At 42.5% G+C, this 16,555-nt stretch overlaps 1 protein-coding gene across 1 annotated transcript in view; it reads right to left on the bottom strand.

Moving 5' to 3' along the window:
* Positions 1-495: 495 nt before the first annotated feature.
* The window catches only part of LOC130484206 (protein adenylyltransferase SelO-like), a 35,569-nt gene continuing 19,509 nt past the window's right edge, over positions 496-16,555 (bottom strand). The window contains exons 12-19 of the mRNA XM_056857107.1: positions 15,648-15,777; positions 14,116-14,160; positions 13,931-14,012; positions 13,749-13,841; positions 7,878-7,957; positions 3,929-3,972; positions 809-888; positions 496-618 (exon numbers count right to left, since the gene is read on the bottom strand). Of these exons, the coding sequence (XP_056713085.1) occupies positions 496-618; positions 809-888; positions 3,929-3,972; positions 7,878-7,957; positions 13,749-13,841; positions 13,931-14,012; positions 14,116-14,160; positions 15,648-15,777 (677 nt within the window). The remainder of the gene's footprint in view (positions 619-808; positions 889-3,928; positions 3,973-7,877; positions 7,958-13,748; positions 13,842-13,930; positions 14,013-14,115; positions 14,161-15,647; positions 15,778-16,555) is intronic.

Raw genomic sequence — 16,555 nt, forward strand, 5'->3', positions numbered from 1 at the left:
TTGTACACTTGCTAAAAACGCAGTGTCTCTTACACCTGAAGACAAGGTATTTGAAGTGCCTTTTTACAGGAAGCACATTGAACCACAGCACATGTTCCCCAGCAATTCCTGTCACACAACAGGGGTAGACCAACAAGGAGAGGGTTGCTAGAAAATTCAAAATCTGGGAAGGAGAAGAGGGGGGAGCACTCAACTCTGCTTCCTGTAACATACTTCCAGCTCAAAATGAATGGTGAGTAATAAGAATGGTTGCCTTTACACGAGAATTCAAAAGCAGCCAGAAAGATGGAGGTAGTTGGGTGACTTTAATGTAGGTTGTCCAGGCTCATGTCAAGAGGGATCTTTAGCAAGAGGAATGAGAAGGAGGGCCACTGAAATACACAAAAATAGCAACAGAGCAAAACCAAACCAAGACTACTTAGGTCCACTGGTGACGCTCTGGTCTTGTCTGAGGTTTGGCCCTTCCCTTTGTCTTGGTGCAGGTTCTCTTTATTGTCAAGACGAACAGCTGACTTTGATCTCTTTGGCCCAGGCAGGGGGGCGTTGGGCATAACCAGCTCTCTCTGCCATGGTCTGCCTCTGAAAGGGGTGCTGTAAAACCTGCTGCAAGAGGCGAACCTGAGAACAAAGGAATACAAAAATATCGTAACAGCCACAAAGCACAACCAGGGCTCTCAGGCGGGCCGCGCAGCACACGCTTAAACCATGACACTGTGAACAGTTCATGGTTGGTCAGCCTGCCGTGAAGGTAACTTCAGTCTATGGAGCATAAAAAGTAAAACAAGACAGCAGATAACAAATCTCTTACCTCTGAGAAATCGTTCCTCTCAGCCTTGCGGATAGCCGACTCTGCCATCCAATTCCTAAGCACGTACCTAGGATTAACGCCTGAGAACCAAAAGAAAAATCAGTGTGGCGCAGTGGTTAGAGTGCTGGGCTAGGATCCGGGAGACCCAGGTTCGAGTCCCCACTCAGCTACGGACATTTGCTAGGTGACCTTGGGCCAGTCACACACTCCCAGACTAACCAAACACACCGGGTTGTTGTAAGGATAAAATGGAGGAGAGGAGAACAACTTAAGCTGCTTTGAGTCTCCCTTTGGAGAGAAAGGCGGGGGGAAAATGAAGAAAGAATCCAATTGCTGGTTTAAAAAAATGTTTGCAGGGACTTTTCCAGGCTGAAATCTACATCCTCACATAATGCTAATATAATAAAGTAATGAAGGATTTCAAAGGACTAGAAGTTGGTAGGTTGCAAATCTTTCCTCCCTTTCTATTACTAATCCGTTTCCACTGTCAGAGTGCGGAGGATTGGGCAGGACAGTGGCTGCTGTGACTTGAAAGAAAGAAATCAGGAGCAAGTCAGTGTCCCTTTAACCATGGGTGTTGCACACATCAATGTTCAGGTGCTCTTGGAACAGGCTTCCTCGGGAGGTGGTAAGCTCTCCTTCCCTGGAGGTTTTTAAGCAGAGGCTAGATGGCCATCTGTCAGCAATGCTGAATCTATGACCTTAGGCAGATCATGACAGGGAGGGCATCTTGGCCATCTTCTGGTCATGGAGTAGGGGTGTGGGTGTGTGGGGGGGAGGTAGTTGTGAATTTCCTGCATTGTGCAGGGGGTTGGACGAGATGACCCTGGTGGTCCCTTCCAACTCTATGATTCTTGTATGGCACTGGCAGGGGCAAGAAAGACCTGGTGCCCCTAAGTCTCAACTACAAGGCGCTTTCAGGGAATGTCAAGCTCTTACAACACTGGAATCATGGAAGCAGGCTGATGCGAGTAGACTGTGTTAAATGCAGGCATGACCACTGGTTTTGTCTGCCTTACCTTACAACAAATGGTGGCGTAGCTGTTCTTGGCCTAGACCATCTTTACATGAAAATATATTGTACAAAGCCATAAAGATACTGGGTCTTAATTTACTTTCTGTTCTGTGTTCCTTAATTTACTCCTGGTTGTGTTCCTTAATTTACACCTGGTTCTGTTCTGTGTTCCTTCAGTGTGAACCATGTCACATCTTTATGCAATCAACAGTTTGACTGCAATGGATGGTCTTACATCCCACCTCTTCCTCTGCTCTGCCCCTCTCCCCTCAGTGCATAGTGCTCAGGGGCTGGGGCAGTTACAGCTCTTTGCCCCTTTACAGCTAACTTTTCTGCAATGCTCCAAATTTAAGAGGCAGACATATTACATTTCTGTGGTTCACCAATAGTTCAACGATTCTGCTTGCCTACATTTTTACCTGATGCTGTCCTAGCAAGACACTTTCCTGACAGCTATGCAAATCACAGTATACATTTTCATTTTTTCCAGTGAAAGCATATGAGTGGTAACAAAATTCTGTTCGTTAGAGAAGAAGGGCGTCTCTCTACAACATGAGGATTCCAATTGGGCATTACGGGGTAAATCTTCATCCCACCCCCAGAATCATCTTGGGAAACCTGTCCTAATGTAACACTTGTATATCTAACATGAGATATGTACAAATCTTCCAAGTACTGGGGCAGTTTCTATATTTCAACTCATGTTGGCCTACCAATACAAACATTATAAATGATACCTACAGTGTTCCCCCCTTCTGGTTCTCATGAATCTGAGAGATATAAAAATGGATGACAGGTTGCATAGTCCCCCATCTCATTTCTGGTTTTACGATATGTTCTATAACGTTGCATTTAAAGCAGTGAAGAAGGTACTTCATGTCCTTGTAAAAAACCAGCAGCTTTTGTTTTCTACTCCTAGAAATGTATCAAAAGCGGCAGTTCCAAGGAGTCCACTTACAAACCCCACTGAATGAAAACGAGGGGAGGGGTCAGGAATCTTTATGTTGTCCTAACAAACAAAACATTGGTAGGGACGTACACAATCACATTTTGCGAGTCTCCACAGAGGCATTTGTAATGGGTCTCCCACATCCCGCCTCAGCAACATGTCTTCATAGAATCACACAGTTGGAAGGGACCACCAGGGTCATCTAGTTTAACCCCCTGCACTATGCAGGAAATTCCAAACTACCTCCCCCCGCACACCCCCAGTGACCCATACTCCATGCCCCGAAGATGGTCAAGGTGCCCTCCCTCTCATGATCTGCCTAAGGTCATGGAATCAGCATTGCTGACAGATGGAAATCTACTTCGATTGAAGTAGTAAGCGGAAGAGAAATAACTTTGAAAACAAAACAAAATTCACTATCTAGCCACCTGAACGACAGCTACAAAAGAGTCTTTCTCTGAATTGTGGGAGCAATGGAGGTACTTTAATTACCGAGTGCCAGGCTGATAGTACGAGAGTAAGATGCCAATTTTCTCTGCAATTAAAAATGGCAGCCTCAGCATCAGTACCAGTTCCTCCCTTTATAATTAACAATTGAAAGATTGCATAAAGGTTTAATCAGCTTCTCTACTTAAATCCTACCATGTTTGACTAGGGGCAGTTTCCGGCTATGAGGGATTAATCATCAGCATTTGGCTGTCCTATTACCTCCAGTCTGGGCATTTAAGGTAAAAGGGATCATGGATAAAAGTTCCTTTATCTTCTAGTGGGTTTCACATTTTAAAAAGATAAGTGGATCGGGAAATCAACTCCAGCCATATTCTGTACTTCTGCCAGACTGCCATTAATATATATCTTCTTGTTCTTGCTAAATCATCTGGGCTTGAAAAGCTGTTATACTGGAAGAAGGGCGGGTAAATTATTAAATTTTAGTGATGAAAGGCAACTCTGTCTTTTGATATCTCGTACGGTCAACTGCGTTAAGAATCTAGTTCTATGATGGCATCGTTACAGCTGATTGAGGATTTCAATGCTAATTTTCCAAGTGCCTCAAAACACCAAAGCAGACGGCTTTTCAAAAAAGCCACATTTATACCACCTTTGTCTAAAATTTAGAATTTCTGAAAATAGGGGGAAAGCTCCTGATTTGACTTACTGGCCATTCTTCTTTTTCGGTCAGATTCTGAATCTCCCGCGTTCCTACAGAATACATATCAAAAAGACAAAATGATTAAATTCTTTTTGTGCCTCTTGTTTTCCATGGATACTCCATGTGTCTTTTTCTTATTAAGACTTTGGACATAAAATCAGTCTACGCTGAACTATTACCTGATCAGTCCTGCTCTTAACAAGACAGCATCGCTAATGAAATACTCAACCAACACTTGAATAACAACGAGGCTTACACAACTACCAACCAGGCTTCACAGTAACTGTGTTAATATAAAGGAGAACACAACACTTGTCCACAGTATTTACTAATTCAGATATTTAGCCCTTTTCCACAGGAATTCTCTCAGGGAGAGTTTTAATATTTTATGTAAGTGACTTCTAACAGTACAATGCAAAAACATTTCAATACATATATACACACTGATGGCTACAGGACACATGGACTTTCAAAGTTTAGTTGGGGTTTTTTTGCAGTGGTGGTGGGGACATAATTCAGTTGACATACTCCTGGGCACAGGATATTCTGTAAGTGCAACTAAAGCCAAGCACCTGTGTATATTAAGAGGCTCTCAGCTTTGTGAACATGCTTTGAGCTCTCCTTAATATATCTTAATGTATGGCAGGGGAGGAAGATGGAATGTGCCTGCTAGCCTCAGCTGAGTATCACCCAGGCTGAGTTTTCTCCTCTCTCCCTCTGCAGGCATTTACGTCTGGGTGGCCTTAGCCAAAGGCATGACCTGAAAGGGTCTTGGCCCTTAGCCCTCGGCTCACAGCCTGGGGCCTGTAACAGTCAACCCAGTGAATGAGGATGTGCCCAGGATATGTTTGTCGGGGGGGGGGGGTGTTGTTTAGTGTTTAAATTGTTTAAATGGACTGGCCTGGAAATTTCTGTACACCACTTGGTCCTTCCAGGGAGAAAAGCGACAAAGAAATGCCCAAATGAATAAACATAATCTGTAACTTCAGCATATGAAATGAATCAAATGCTGGCTGCCTGTTCTGTTGCTGCCACCTCCTTTTTCGCATGCTGGGGGCTTCAGACAAGCCCCGCTCCCCATCAGAAGCTGCAGCAGCAGAGGCTAAAGCAAGGAGCAAGTTAGCAAGCCATGAGGGAGAGGCATGAGGAAGTCAGGGGCTTCCTCTCCTGCCTGCTTGCAATGCCCCGTCCCTGCCCTCCCCCAACCTCCTCCTGCTGCTGGGAATGAAAGCACTTTGCAGCCAAGTAACTGAGATGGGAACATGAGTCAGCAGTGTGATGCTGTAACTAAAAAGGCAAATGAAGTCTTGGGCTGCATCAACAGAAGTATAGTGTCCAGATCACGAGAAGTGATGGTATCGCTTTACTCTGCTCTGGTTAGACCTCAACTAGAGTACTGTGTTCAGTTTTGGGCACCACAATTTAAGAAAGATGTAGACAAGCTGGAACATGTCCAGAGAAGGGCAACAAAGATGGTGAGGGGTCTGGAGACCAAGTCCTATGAGGAAAGGTTGAAGGAGCTGGGTATGTTTAGCCTGAAGAGGAGAAGACTGAGAGGGGATATGATAACCATGTTCAAGTACTTGAAGGGCTGTCATATAGAGGAGGGTGCCGAGTTGTTTTCTGTTGCTCAAGAAGGTCGGACCAGAACCAACGGGTTGAAATTAAATCAAAAGAGTTTCCGTCTAGACATTAGGAAGAATTTTCTAAAGGTTAGAGTGGTTCCTCAGTGGAACAGGCTTCCTTGGGAGGTGGTAAGCTCTCCTTCCCTGGAGGTTTTTAAGAAGAGGTTAGATGGCCATCTGTCAGCAATGCTGATTTTGTGATCTTAGGCAGATGATGAGATGGAGGGCATCTTGGCCATCTTTTGGTCACTAGGGGTGTGGAGGGGGGAGGTAGTTGTGAATTTCCTGCATTGTGCAGGGGGTTGGACTTGATGGCCCTGGTGGTCCCTTCCAACTCTATGATTGTATGGGAGAGCAGCACAGTCACCTCCTGCCTTGGGCAACTGGCTGCACACTCTGTCCCTCCACAGGAAGCGGGGAAACAGGTGGTGGCAGCAGCAGCAGTGTATGTGACATAGCGGCTGTAGCACGGAGGCTTGCTCGTAAGGCTTGTGAATGTGCATCACTGTGCAACCTTATCTGAAGTAGTGAGCTGTGACTCATGAAAGCTGACACCCTGCCAGAGGTTCTGTTAGCCTTTAAGGTGCTACAGGATTCTTACTATTTTCTACTGCTACAGACAGACTAACACAGCTACCCATCGTGATCTACGCAGCCGAAGAATGTCTTTCACATCCTTGCATATAGATTGGTGCATGTAGGCTATATCTATGACATCCCAGCTTCAAGACCTAGAAAGATTTAATGCAGACACTGAGATATGTTGAGTGCAATGTCCTTAATTTTACCAAGCCCGCTTTTTAACGAAGAACAGGATCACATGATGACTCACTGATCAAACAAAGTTTAGGATTAATTTCACCTTAAATGCAAACATCTAATCATCCTATAAAATAACTAGTGAGGGCGCATTTCAGCCTACCTGGCAACTCAACTAAAGAAGAGCTTCAAAAGGAGACTCACACAGATTTTTATTACGGCATTGCCATTTTAAGAATACTTAATAAAACTGTCCACAGTTCACAATTGTGCATTAATTTAAAATACAAAAACACAAATCCATCAAGTTAGATTTTACTTATCCCCCTAATTTAAAATTAGACCCATCCCCCTAATTTAAAATTAGACCCATCCTTGAGGAAACCTTTGAAAGGCGAACTTTAAAAGCTATTGCACAGAACCTAGCTGTGGCTAAGGTAACCTGTTCTTTTTCCCCCTCCAGAAGTGTCTGCAGTATTACTGATTCTATGGGCTCTCTAGGGCCCTTCAGCGAAGGGAGAATGTACTTGGTACGTGCCTCTTCATACCAAGGTCATCTTAATAGCACAAGAGCCACTGTTTCCATTTCTCCAATTTCACACAGGCAATGTCTGTCACTTATCAGGGTCCTTTTAAAGTGCCCCTCTGCCATTGCTGAGGGGAGAGCTTGAAAGCGGGTCAGCGTGAAGGCTCTCCTAAGACTTGGGCTGTCTAACTGGTACAAACAAGGTGCTGGAGCCACTTTACACTTATTGTTTGATGAAATCCTATAATCCGGACATTTCCCCAGTTCATCCTGTCATTCAATATCCCAAATTCTTTGTTTTATGAGCCTTTTGGCTTGGCCATGGACCATTGTCTGCACATCCTGTGCGTCAATGCCTAGGCTATCCATTTTCCCATAAACAGCCTGAAGCCAGGAAGATCTAATATTGTCCTGCAATATCAGGGCAAAGGGAGACTCAGGAATAATTCCTCCCTCCTTACAGATTTATGTGTACATCCTAGCTCATCCTAGCTTGCTAATTTATCAGAGTGATGCTGATTAGACCCTTAACTCTTCTGACTGGCTCTTGTTTTCATCTGCGCCCAACACTAATGTAGCACACTAGTCCTAGGAAACAAACACTTCTGGCCCCTCTTGGTAATAATTCCCTCACTCTCCTCTTCTGCTGTTTCTAGCTTTGTGTGTATCTCTGTCCATGATATCCCATGCATCTGGCAACATAGGTTCATGCCACAAAAGCCCACACCACAATAAATCGTTCGTTTTTCAGATGCCAGTTCAGTAAACCTGGGAAAAGGCCACTTCAGGTACCTTTATTGGCATAACAAACATTTCGCTAAATACAGTAAAACACATAGAAATTTCAGATGCCACAAGACGGGTTGTTATTTATTTTAAATGACAGTTACTTCTCTGGAATTTATCATACAAAAGCAAGCCCAGAGGATTTAGTTCTGAAATTGCTTAGAGGATTATAAAATATCTGGGAGGTGACACTTTCCTTTCTCCCAATCTGCAAATGCATATGTTCAGGCATTCTAAAATTACCGTGACTGAAATTTACCTTTGTAATCTCAAGAGGTACATAGCAACCCAGCTGGGAAAGAGCTTGTGCTTAGCGATGTCCTGCAGAGCCCAGAATTCCTGCATGAAAAGAACCGATCACATCATGTTACTGGAAAAAAAATTAAAATGAGTATTCCACCTCTATAGGTTCTATCACTTCATGCCTTACAGGGGTGAAAATACACACCCACAGCTTTTTTATGGATAAGACTACAACAGAGCTGGCTCCTCTTTCTACCTTCTTGCCACTGCTGTGAAAAACAAAGAAAATGGGCAGGCATAGCCAAAAATTGGGTAAGCATTCCTGTAGCCTCTGAACTAGATGTTAAACAAGAAACAGGATTCTAATCCTGCGCTTGCTCAAATGCAGGAATAGGAGATTTGCAAGAGATAAATCAACAGGGAGGAAAGGTGAGATTAACCATCTCCACACCTGCTTTTTTTCCCCAACGCAATCCATCCCCCCACCACCACCTGATTCCAAGACAGTTTGCATTCAGGAAATAAATTGCACAGGAAAATCCGAGGCTGGGGTATAGATTAAGCACTCCGCTTCTTTGCAAATGTCCACTCATTTTACCCGACCAAAATCCAGGATTGGGGATGTCATGTTTTCTGCCAGTCACCCAGTTCTGCTTGAATGGTTCTCTTTATAAGTTGCCTATAAGAAATGCAAGGCTTTCTAAAGCCCTACACTGAATGCTGAATGGGACATTACTATAAATGAAGCTCGATATTAAAAGCCCTTATTGAGAGTCACTCTGGAGTAGCGGTAAGCACTGGACTATGACCGGAGAGAACTTGGTTCAAATCCCCACTCTGCCATGAAGCAAACTGGACCATCATTCTGCAGACCAAATTACTTGGGTGCTCAACCCGACTCATTGTCACACGTAAAATCGGTATAACTCACTTCGAAAATGTGAAAACAGAAAATGGCATGGGAGAGAAGCCTGAAGCCCCTCCTCCCACCTCGCAGCGTTTGAAGCCATGTGGAGCAACACAACGATTTCAAAGCGAGTTACACCAATTATACAAGTGACAACAACTCACGTTGGGCACCCAATTCGTGTTACACATATCATGAATTCTGGCCCTCAGCCTAACCTACATCACTGAGTTACTGTAAGAATAAAACTGGAGGAGGGGGAAATCAAGTACACTGCACTAAATTACTTGGAGAAAGGGTAAGGAAAGTATGATAAACAGATTATTGCAGAAAATGAACCAAGAGCCAACGGCTCATTCTGCAGAATTTAAGGTTGTCTTCAGCTTTCTGCAAAGGCTCTTTCACTTTCTTCTTTTGGGAGTATTGCTCCCTGGTGGTCCTTTCCAACTCTGATTCTATGAAATAAGTTCCTATGATGAAGGAACTATGGACCAAGTGGGAGCACTTACCAGCCGAGTATATCTTAGATGGTTCCTTACTTATTGTCTTAAAAAACACACCAAAAAAAGCGATTCATTCATGTTACCATCCCCAATTAATCTTTCAACTGTCCTGCTAGCCCTTTAGACTTTAGCTTCTCCAACAAAACAGGCATCCATTTACCAGTAGTATATAGCGCACAAGAGTATTTAAGTGATTATAGCCGTAGAATATTTAAACCTGGGGTTGATTAGTGCAATAAGAATAGCTTTATTATTAGGAAATCAGACCACTTGAACACATAAGAATGGTGGAAAAGCAAACTTTGTTCAAGGCTGGTATGATGGAACATGGCTTTAAGGTTTGCTTTTTCTAAAACTGCTTGGCATAGGGGTTAAGAGCAGCAAACTCTAATCTGGAGAACCAGGTTCAATTCTCCACTCCTCCACATGAAGCTTGCTGGGTGACCTTGGGCCAGTCACAGCTCTCTCAGAACTCTTCAGCCCGTGTGGAGGCAGGCAATGGCAAACCACCTCTGAACATTTCTTGTCTTGAAAACCCTACAGGGTCACCATAAGTCAGCTGCTGCTTGATGGCACACGCACTCACACACACGATGGCTCCAGCCACGTGGACTTTCAAGCCAACTTGAAATCCCTTATGTAGTATCAGGAATAATGAAGATTAAAGAGATTAAAGAGAGCCAAAGTGCTCTCTTTTTATTAAATATAAACCCCACAGTCACTCAATGAATGAGCTTCACAGCTGAGGGAGGAAAATTAAGAAAGGAAGGAAGGAATTTCTAATTTTCAAGTATGGCAAGTCTGACTACTTCTCTCAGAAACATTTCCAGATACTTAAAGGAGCCAACAATGGGCAAAAAGAGGACAGACAACAAAATCTGCATAACCTTTAATACTGACTGTTTGCCAGTTGCAAATAAATAAATAGGTTTTGCCTTTTCTAAAAGGAGCTAGTAATGTTAAACAGACCAGTGTAAATCAGGATAAATCATGCTTCCTTTCATATCTCAAACTCTATGGAAGAGATAAGGATCAAGGCTGAGAACCGGAAATCCAAATCCAGAGGCTGCTTGCCTGTGATGGTTTTAATTGTTAGATCTCAATGTAAAAACACAAGCCAACAAGCTAAGGAACTGCATGTCTTTGGAGCCAAGAACTTTAGCCTTTGCCTCTGTATTTGGCCATTGGGAACTTGGTAGAGGGGGAAAATAAAACAAATTAGTTTTTTCTCACAATAAGAAACACATGAAAACATGAGATACTATGGAAGTTTATGTTTAATTAAGAGGAAAGCATGCAAATCTACAGTTGTGGGATACATGAGGAAAAAATTCTATTTATTTCTGCCAAGAAACTTTTCCAACAAAGAAAAATATGAGTCTGTTTATGGTTACTGTAATATTTGCCCTGGATTTTGGCCACTGATTCTCTATGGAAAGCAATAAAAATGATCTGCAAAGGAACGTACACTGGTAAATTGTTTGCACATACACAAGAGCTACACTTATTTTTCTATATGTATCAAAGTCTCATTTTAAAGGGATGTCTTGTGTAAGATATTACATCAGGTATCTCCAACCTGTTCTTATCTGGGACTGCGTCCAATGGCTATGGCTGTCTCTCATTGAATCAAATACTTCATCTTAGATGCCATCAACTAAAAAATTTCTTCAATTTCTTCTCAATCAGAACATGCTAGTAATGTATCTGTATACCAACCTTTAACTTAACATGAGGTTTACAAACCTTCCCAAAGTATACAGATAATTCTAGGCTTGAGCACACGAACACATGAAGCTGCCTTATACTGAATCAGACTATTGGTTTATCAAGACTGGTACCGTCTACTCAGACCAACACCTTAGGATCTCAAGCAGAGGCCTTTCAAATTGCCTATCACCTGGCAATGCCAGGGATTGAACTTGGGAATCTCCTACATATATAATCTAAAACAGTCAACTTGCGCATTCTAGTTAATTCATTGAGGTTACTCTAAGACGTCATATCTTCACTGCAGCTGCACAGTATTTTGCCACCTGAGATGTAATCAAAGGATTATCTCCCATCAGAAACTTAGTAGTTCATTTCCCCTCTCTACCAACACTCATTTTCTTTATCGGGGTACAATGATCTTATTCCGAACTGTCATATAGAAGCTACATTTGAAAAGGACATGTTCGGGAGTTTCCAGATTCCCTGACTTATAGGGGTAAAAATCTCTCTTCTTAAATTTCCCCTCTCACATTGTAAACGGTAAGGCTGAGCACCTAGCCAATGTAAAAGCCCTCCTATGGCTATTTATTTCTAACAAATAGATCTACATATAAAGCTGATGCTTGATCACTGAGCCACAGCCAATCCAAGCTTAACCTGAATTTGTGTATTCTACAGATATGCAGAAAACTAGTTGTTAGTACAAGATGTGCCCCAGCAAACACCAAAAAGCCAAGACATTACTCATTTCAGGCACATAAATGCCACAGTCCTGGTTTGTCCAGAAACAGTGCTTCTTGCTAATTATAGCAATGCATACAAATTCTGTAAAGCCTATCTAGCACAGAGCATGACAGAAGTGTGTACAGATAATAAACACAGCTTTAGGATGGACAACTGGAATCAGGAGTCTGAAAGGTAAGGGATATTCAGGCTGCATTAACTTCCAGTTTGTTACTGGAAATGTCAGGTTACAAAATCAACTGGATTAACAAAAATTAGTTCTCAACCCCTTGGTAACTGCTATCACTGCAAATACAGTTTTTCCCCCTCATTGTTTTGACTTGGAATTCTATCATAGTCCTGAATGCTTTGCTGCTATGGAAACAGAATGAAAAAGCCACAGTGGAATGAGCAGCTGTTTTACTAAACTCAGTCATAAGCTGCTTCCACATGGACTTTTTCCTACCTTTGTATCCTGACTGGATGCTGTTCTTTGGGCAACCCATTTTCCAACCTCACCCCACTTCTTCTTAAACCTGTTTTACTATGATTTTTTCCCCCCACAAAAGAATTCAGTCCAAGCTCATTAGTATACAGTCTGGATAGGAATGTGAGCATTTCCAAAGAACCTGCCCACACAAACTCCATTTTCCTTCTGTCAATCCCTTGTGGCTGCCATTTTCCCTACCATTCCACCGGAGGGCTTGTAAAACAAAAAGACGATTGCTATAAAGCTAATGATTTTAAAGCCCTCAAAAAGCCCTCCAGTGGTGTAGCAGGGGAAAAAATGTAGGGGAAATGGAGGCAGATGGATAAAAAGCTCCCACATGGAGGCTCAATTGCAAATGCCAATGCCTCTGCATTTGCAGAGGCAATAAATGCAGAACAGAGATGTATGGATACACACATCTCTAACAGGCAAGTATGGGCCAGATCTGTGGATACTTAAATCCACAGACCGGGCCCACAATGACAGAAAGCAGACAGTTCTGCAAAAATGGGGGATTTGTTTGCAGAGAAATCTGAAGACATCAAAAAAATACATTGGAGGGTTGGGGGTTTAAATTTCCCCAAAACAATAGTGTTGTCTGTGCATGTGCAGACAATGAACATACCTCCTCCTCTGTTGGACAGTAGTGTGTGTGTGGGGGGGTGAGAGCCGTGATGGGCCTGGTGATGGTGGGGGTGGGGACTAGGAGCTGTGGCTAGCCCAGCAGTGGGGACCAGGAGCTATGCCAGGCTTGCTGGTGGCAGTAGAAGCAATGGGGGGTGGGGGAAAGCCACATTTAAACAACTAAACAACATGTATTTTAGTAAACAACATGTATTTTACTAAGTATTTATTTATATACTTCGTTGATATTCCACTTACTCCCAAAGTGGCTTACATTGTTCTACCCTCCTCCATTTATCCTCCCAATAACAACTGTGTGAAGTAGGTTTGGCTGAGAGTGAGTGACTGGCCCCAGGTCACCCAGCAAGCTTCCATGGCATTGTAGGGATTCAAACTTGGGTCTCCCAGGTCCTAGTCCAATAATCTAGACACTACACCACACTGGCTCTAATTCAGTATAGGGGTTGAATAGACCCCAAAGTAGGTATACAGATAAAGAAACCGCGGGGGGGGGGGGGGGAGTCCACTAAGCATGACACTATGCTTAGAAAAAGCTAATAAATCTACACTTCATTAAATATTTCCCTTTGGCAGCAAAAATATCACCAGGGAGAACATATAAGACAGCTTTGCCAATATCATCCTACATGCTCATGTTACTTTCCCATTCAAAGCAACCAGGATAAAAAAAATGAGGGAAACAACACCAGCGTATACAATTTACCAACAAAACAAAACAAAAATTACTGGCAGGGGCCATGAAACACCACAGGGCAATTCACTTCACTAAGGTTGAGGAGTATGTGGGGTTATAAACAATTTTTAAAAGTTGTAGCAATTTTTTCTACTTCTCGGGATCAACCTGACCCCACTTTTTGGTTTAGTGAAAGGCCATTCGTGTTTTCCTAAAACACAATGCATCAATACCTGAGAAAGGCTGAAGTCCTTCAAACAGTCTAATGAAATCTCACCAAGTTGCCGAAACGTCATTGTAAAATCAGCTCTCGCATCTTCCATGAGCTAATAAACATAACCAGATTTTGATCAGTATCATCCTTTGGTGGTATCAGAACAGCAGTGCAACTATTTGGCCAAAGAAAGGAACTCACTTTTAAAAGGAATGCAATCATATAGCCATCATCATCGCTACTCCCAAGGAGACCCAGTTTTGCTCTAAATAATTCTGTAAAACTGAGAATAATAAAAGTACTGAACATCACAAAACTGGAAATCTCTTTCAAATATTTTACACATGTATCCTTTCACAAAAGATAAATTGCAACCGTTGACGTACCGTTTATAGTACTGATCAGGGTATCCCTCAAGAATCTGAGAAGCACTATGAAAAGAAGATGTGAAATGCTGAAGCACAATAGGAAGACTTGTATAAAATCCACAGATCTTGCTGTTTGTAATTTATTTTAGCAAAGCGAAAATTGTATCGTTAGAACGAAAAAGCGTACCACTTCGCAAACAATGTCTGCTTTTTCTTCTTATAGCAAAGAGAAATAAAAGGGCCGCAGAAGTAACATGAGATAAAAATAAGGCCAAGGCCAATGGTGCAAAATAGAGCCAGCGTGGTGTCGTGGTTAAGATCAGTGGTTTGGAGTGGTGGACTCTGATCTGGAGAACCGGGTTTGATTCCCCACTCCTCCACATGAGAAGTGGACGCTCATCAGGTGAACCGGGTTGGTTTCCCCTCTCCTTCACATGAAGCCAGCTGGGTGACCTTGGGCTAGTCACAGATCTATTAAGAGCTCTCTCAGCCCCACCTATCTCACAGGGTGTCTGTTGTGGGAGGGGAAGGGAAGGTGATTGTTAAGCCTGTTTGATTCTGCCTTAAGTGGTAGAGAAAGTCGGCATATAAAAACCAGCTCTTCTTCTTCTTCCAAAAATTATTACTCAGAATAGATTTCTCTACGCGTTTTGCCCAAAAGGCTTTTTCAGAGGAATTCGTAATCATTGCAGTAGTCCTTCTGGGAATTAATGCTCATTTGAAGGACTACTGCAATAACTACAGATTCCCCTGAAGAAGCCTCTTGGGCGAAACGCATAAGGAGTTTCTATTCTGATTAATAAAATGTTTTTATCTTCTTTTTCTTCTTCCGATAATTTCTTTTAACATTTAATGTATTGATACCTCCACTGTTCAAACACAAACATGGTTGTTGCAGGGTCCAAATTGCCACCCCGCTTCCACCAAGTTAGGAAACGTTGGCCTCTGTGTTGATCAGGCTAGCTTAAATGATAACCCTTTCAGGACCGAGTCTGCTCCCTCAAAGAAGCAGTGGCAGCAAATGAAAGGCAAATCGTCATCCTGCAATGGCCCCTCAGTGAAGGTAAAATACTTGGGCCGCCCGGTACGGTTTTGTTTTTCCATAGAAGAAGAAAAATTTGCACTATAAATGGAAACAGGTCTTTCAAGCGATACAAGAATACGAACAGACCTGTTTTCCATTTGGCTGTCAATACTACAGCTGGAAAACCTTCAGAGGGAAAACTTCTTTCTCGATGGGCCTGGCTTTCTGATGTTTTATCTTCCTAGATTGGCTAAAAGTCAAAGTCAACAATACTGTAGTACACGGTCCAGTTTGTGGATTGGGGGTGACCCTATGCCAATGCGCATATATAACTTGCTGCCCATATCTGGTAATTTTAAACAGGAGTTTCTGGCACGGCTTTTTGAGAGGTACCATTTCTCCAAAAATATTTTCAAACAACATTTCTTGCAGAGAGCCTCCTTTCTTTTCGGCACATATGGCCATTAAAGTGCATCTCATCTCAACAGCCCTTTTAAGCATGAAGACATTTTTAAGGATTACTTACAGCTGCTTTTGTCGGGGGTCCAACAAAGGGTTTAAAGCCTGCAACAGCTTGTTCAGATTATACATCCCGACGTTGGCTTGGTTTCCTATTTTATACCGCCTTTCATCATCAGATACGTTTGGGACAAAGTCTGAAGAAAAGCAATGTTTTAGTAAAACAGGGTATTCGGAACAAAACAAACAACCTTAACATTATTTAAGTGCACTCGTTTTTTTATGTTGATGCAAACTAAAAAAAGCCCTTCAGGCTCTAAAAATATTTTTATTCTGTCTCTAAACATAGCACTATATGTTTACACTGTATTAGCCCAAGGTTTAATATTTGCCAAGAAAGGAATTCATTGTTAGCTTCAAGTTTACAGCTGGCAGTGTGTTATTTTCTTATTATACATGCAAAATAAACTCAGATGTTTAAACCACTAAAAGCAACTTTGTCAGTGTTCTTGAACAGAAAATAGATTATTGTTACATATAACTAGGTCTTTTCCCCTATACCAAGGAATCTTCAAATTTTTTTTTAATTATACAATTGTTACGTTAATGGCGTTTGCAATCAGCCTGAAGTAGTAAGACAGTAACTAATAACTAAAACAATTTGCTCTGCCCACACTACTTACTGCAATGCATTCTACATGGGGCTGCCCTTGAAGACTTGTAGGATGCTGGAGCCAGGATGTTGGCTGGAGTGATTTGTAGGGACTGTATCACTCCTGTCCTTGTCCATCTTCACTGGCTTCCAATTTGCTTCCAGGATCAATACAGAGTGCTATCTGAAAGATGCCCACAGGCCTCCCTTGCCAAACAAGGAATACCAAAGAAGAATGGGATTGGGGGGGGGGGGAGGTTTGCTAAACAAAAGTGAGTTCCAAAGCCCTTTCTATCATCGCTGCATGGTATTTCACTTCCTGA

This window comes from Euleptes europaea, chromosome 11, assembly GCF_029931775.1.
Source record: "Euleptes europaea isolate rEulEur1 chromosome 11, rEulEur1.hap1, whole genome shotgun sequence".
Taxonomy (NCBI): Eukaryota; Metazoa; Chordata; class Lepidosauria; order Squamata; family Sphaerodactylidae; genus Euleptes; species Euleptes europaea.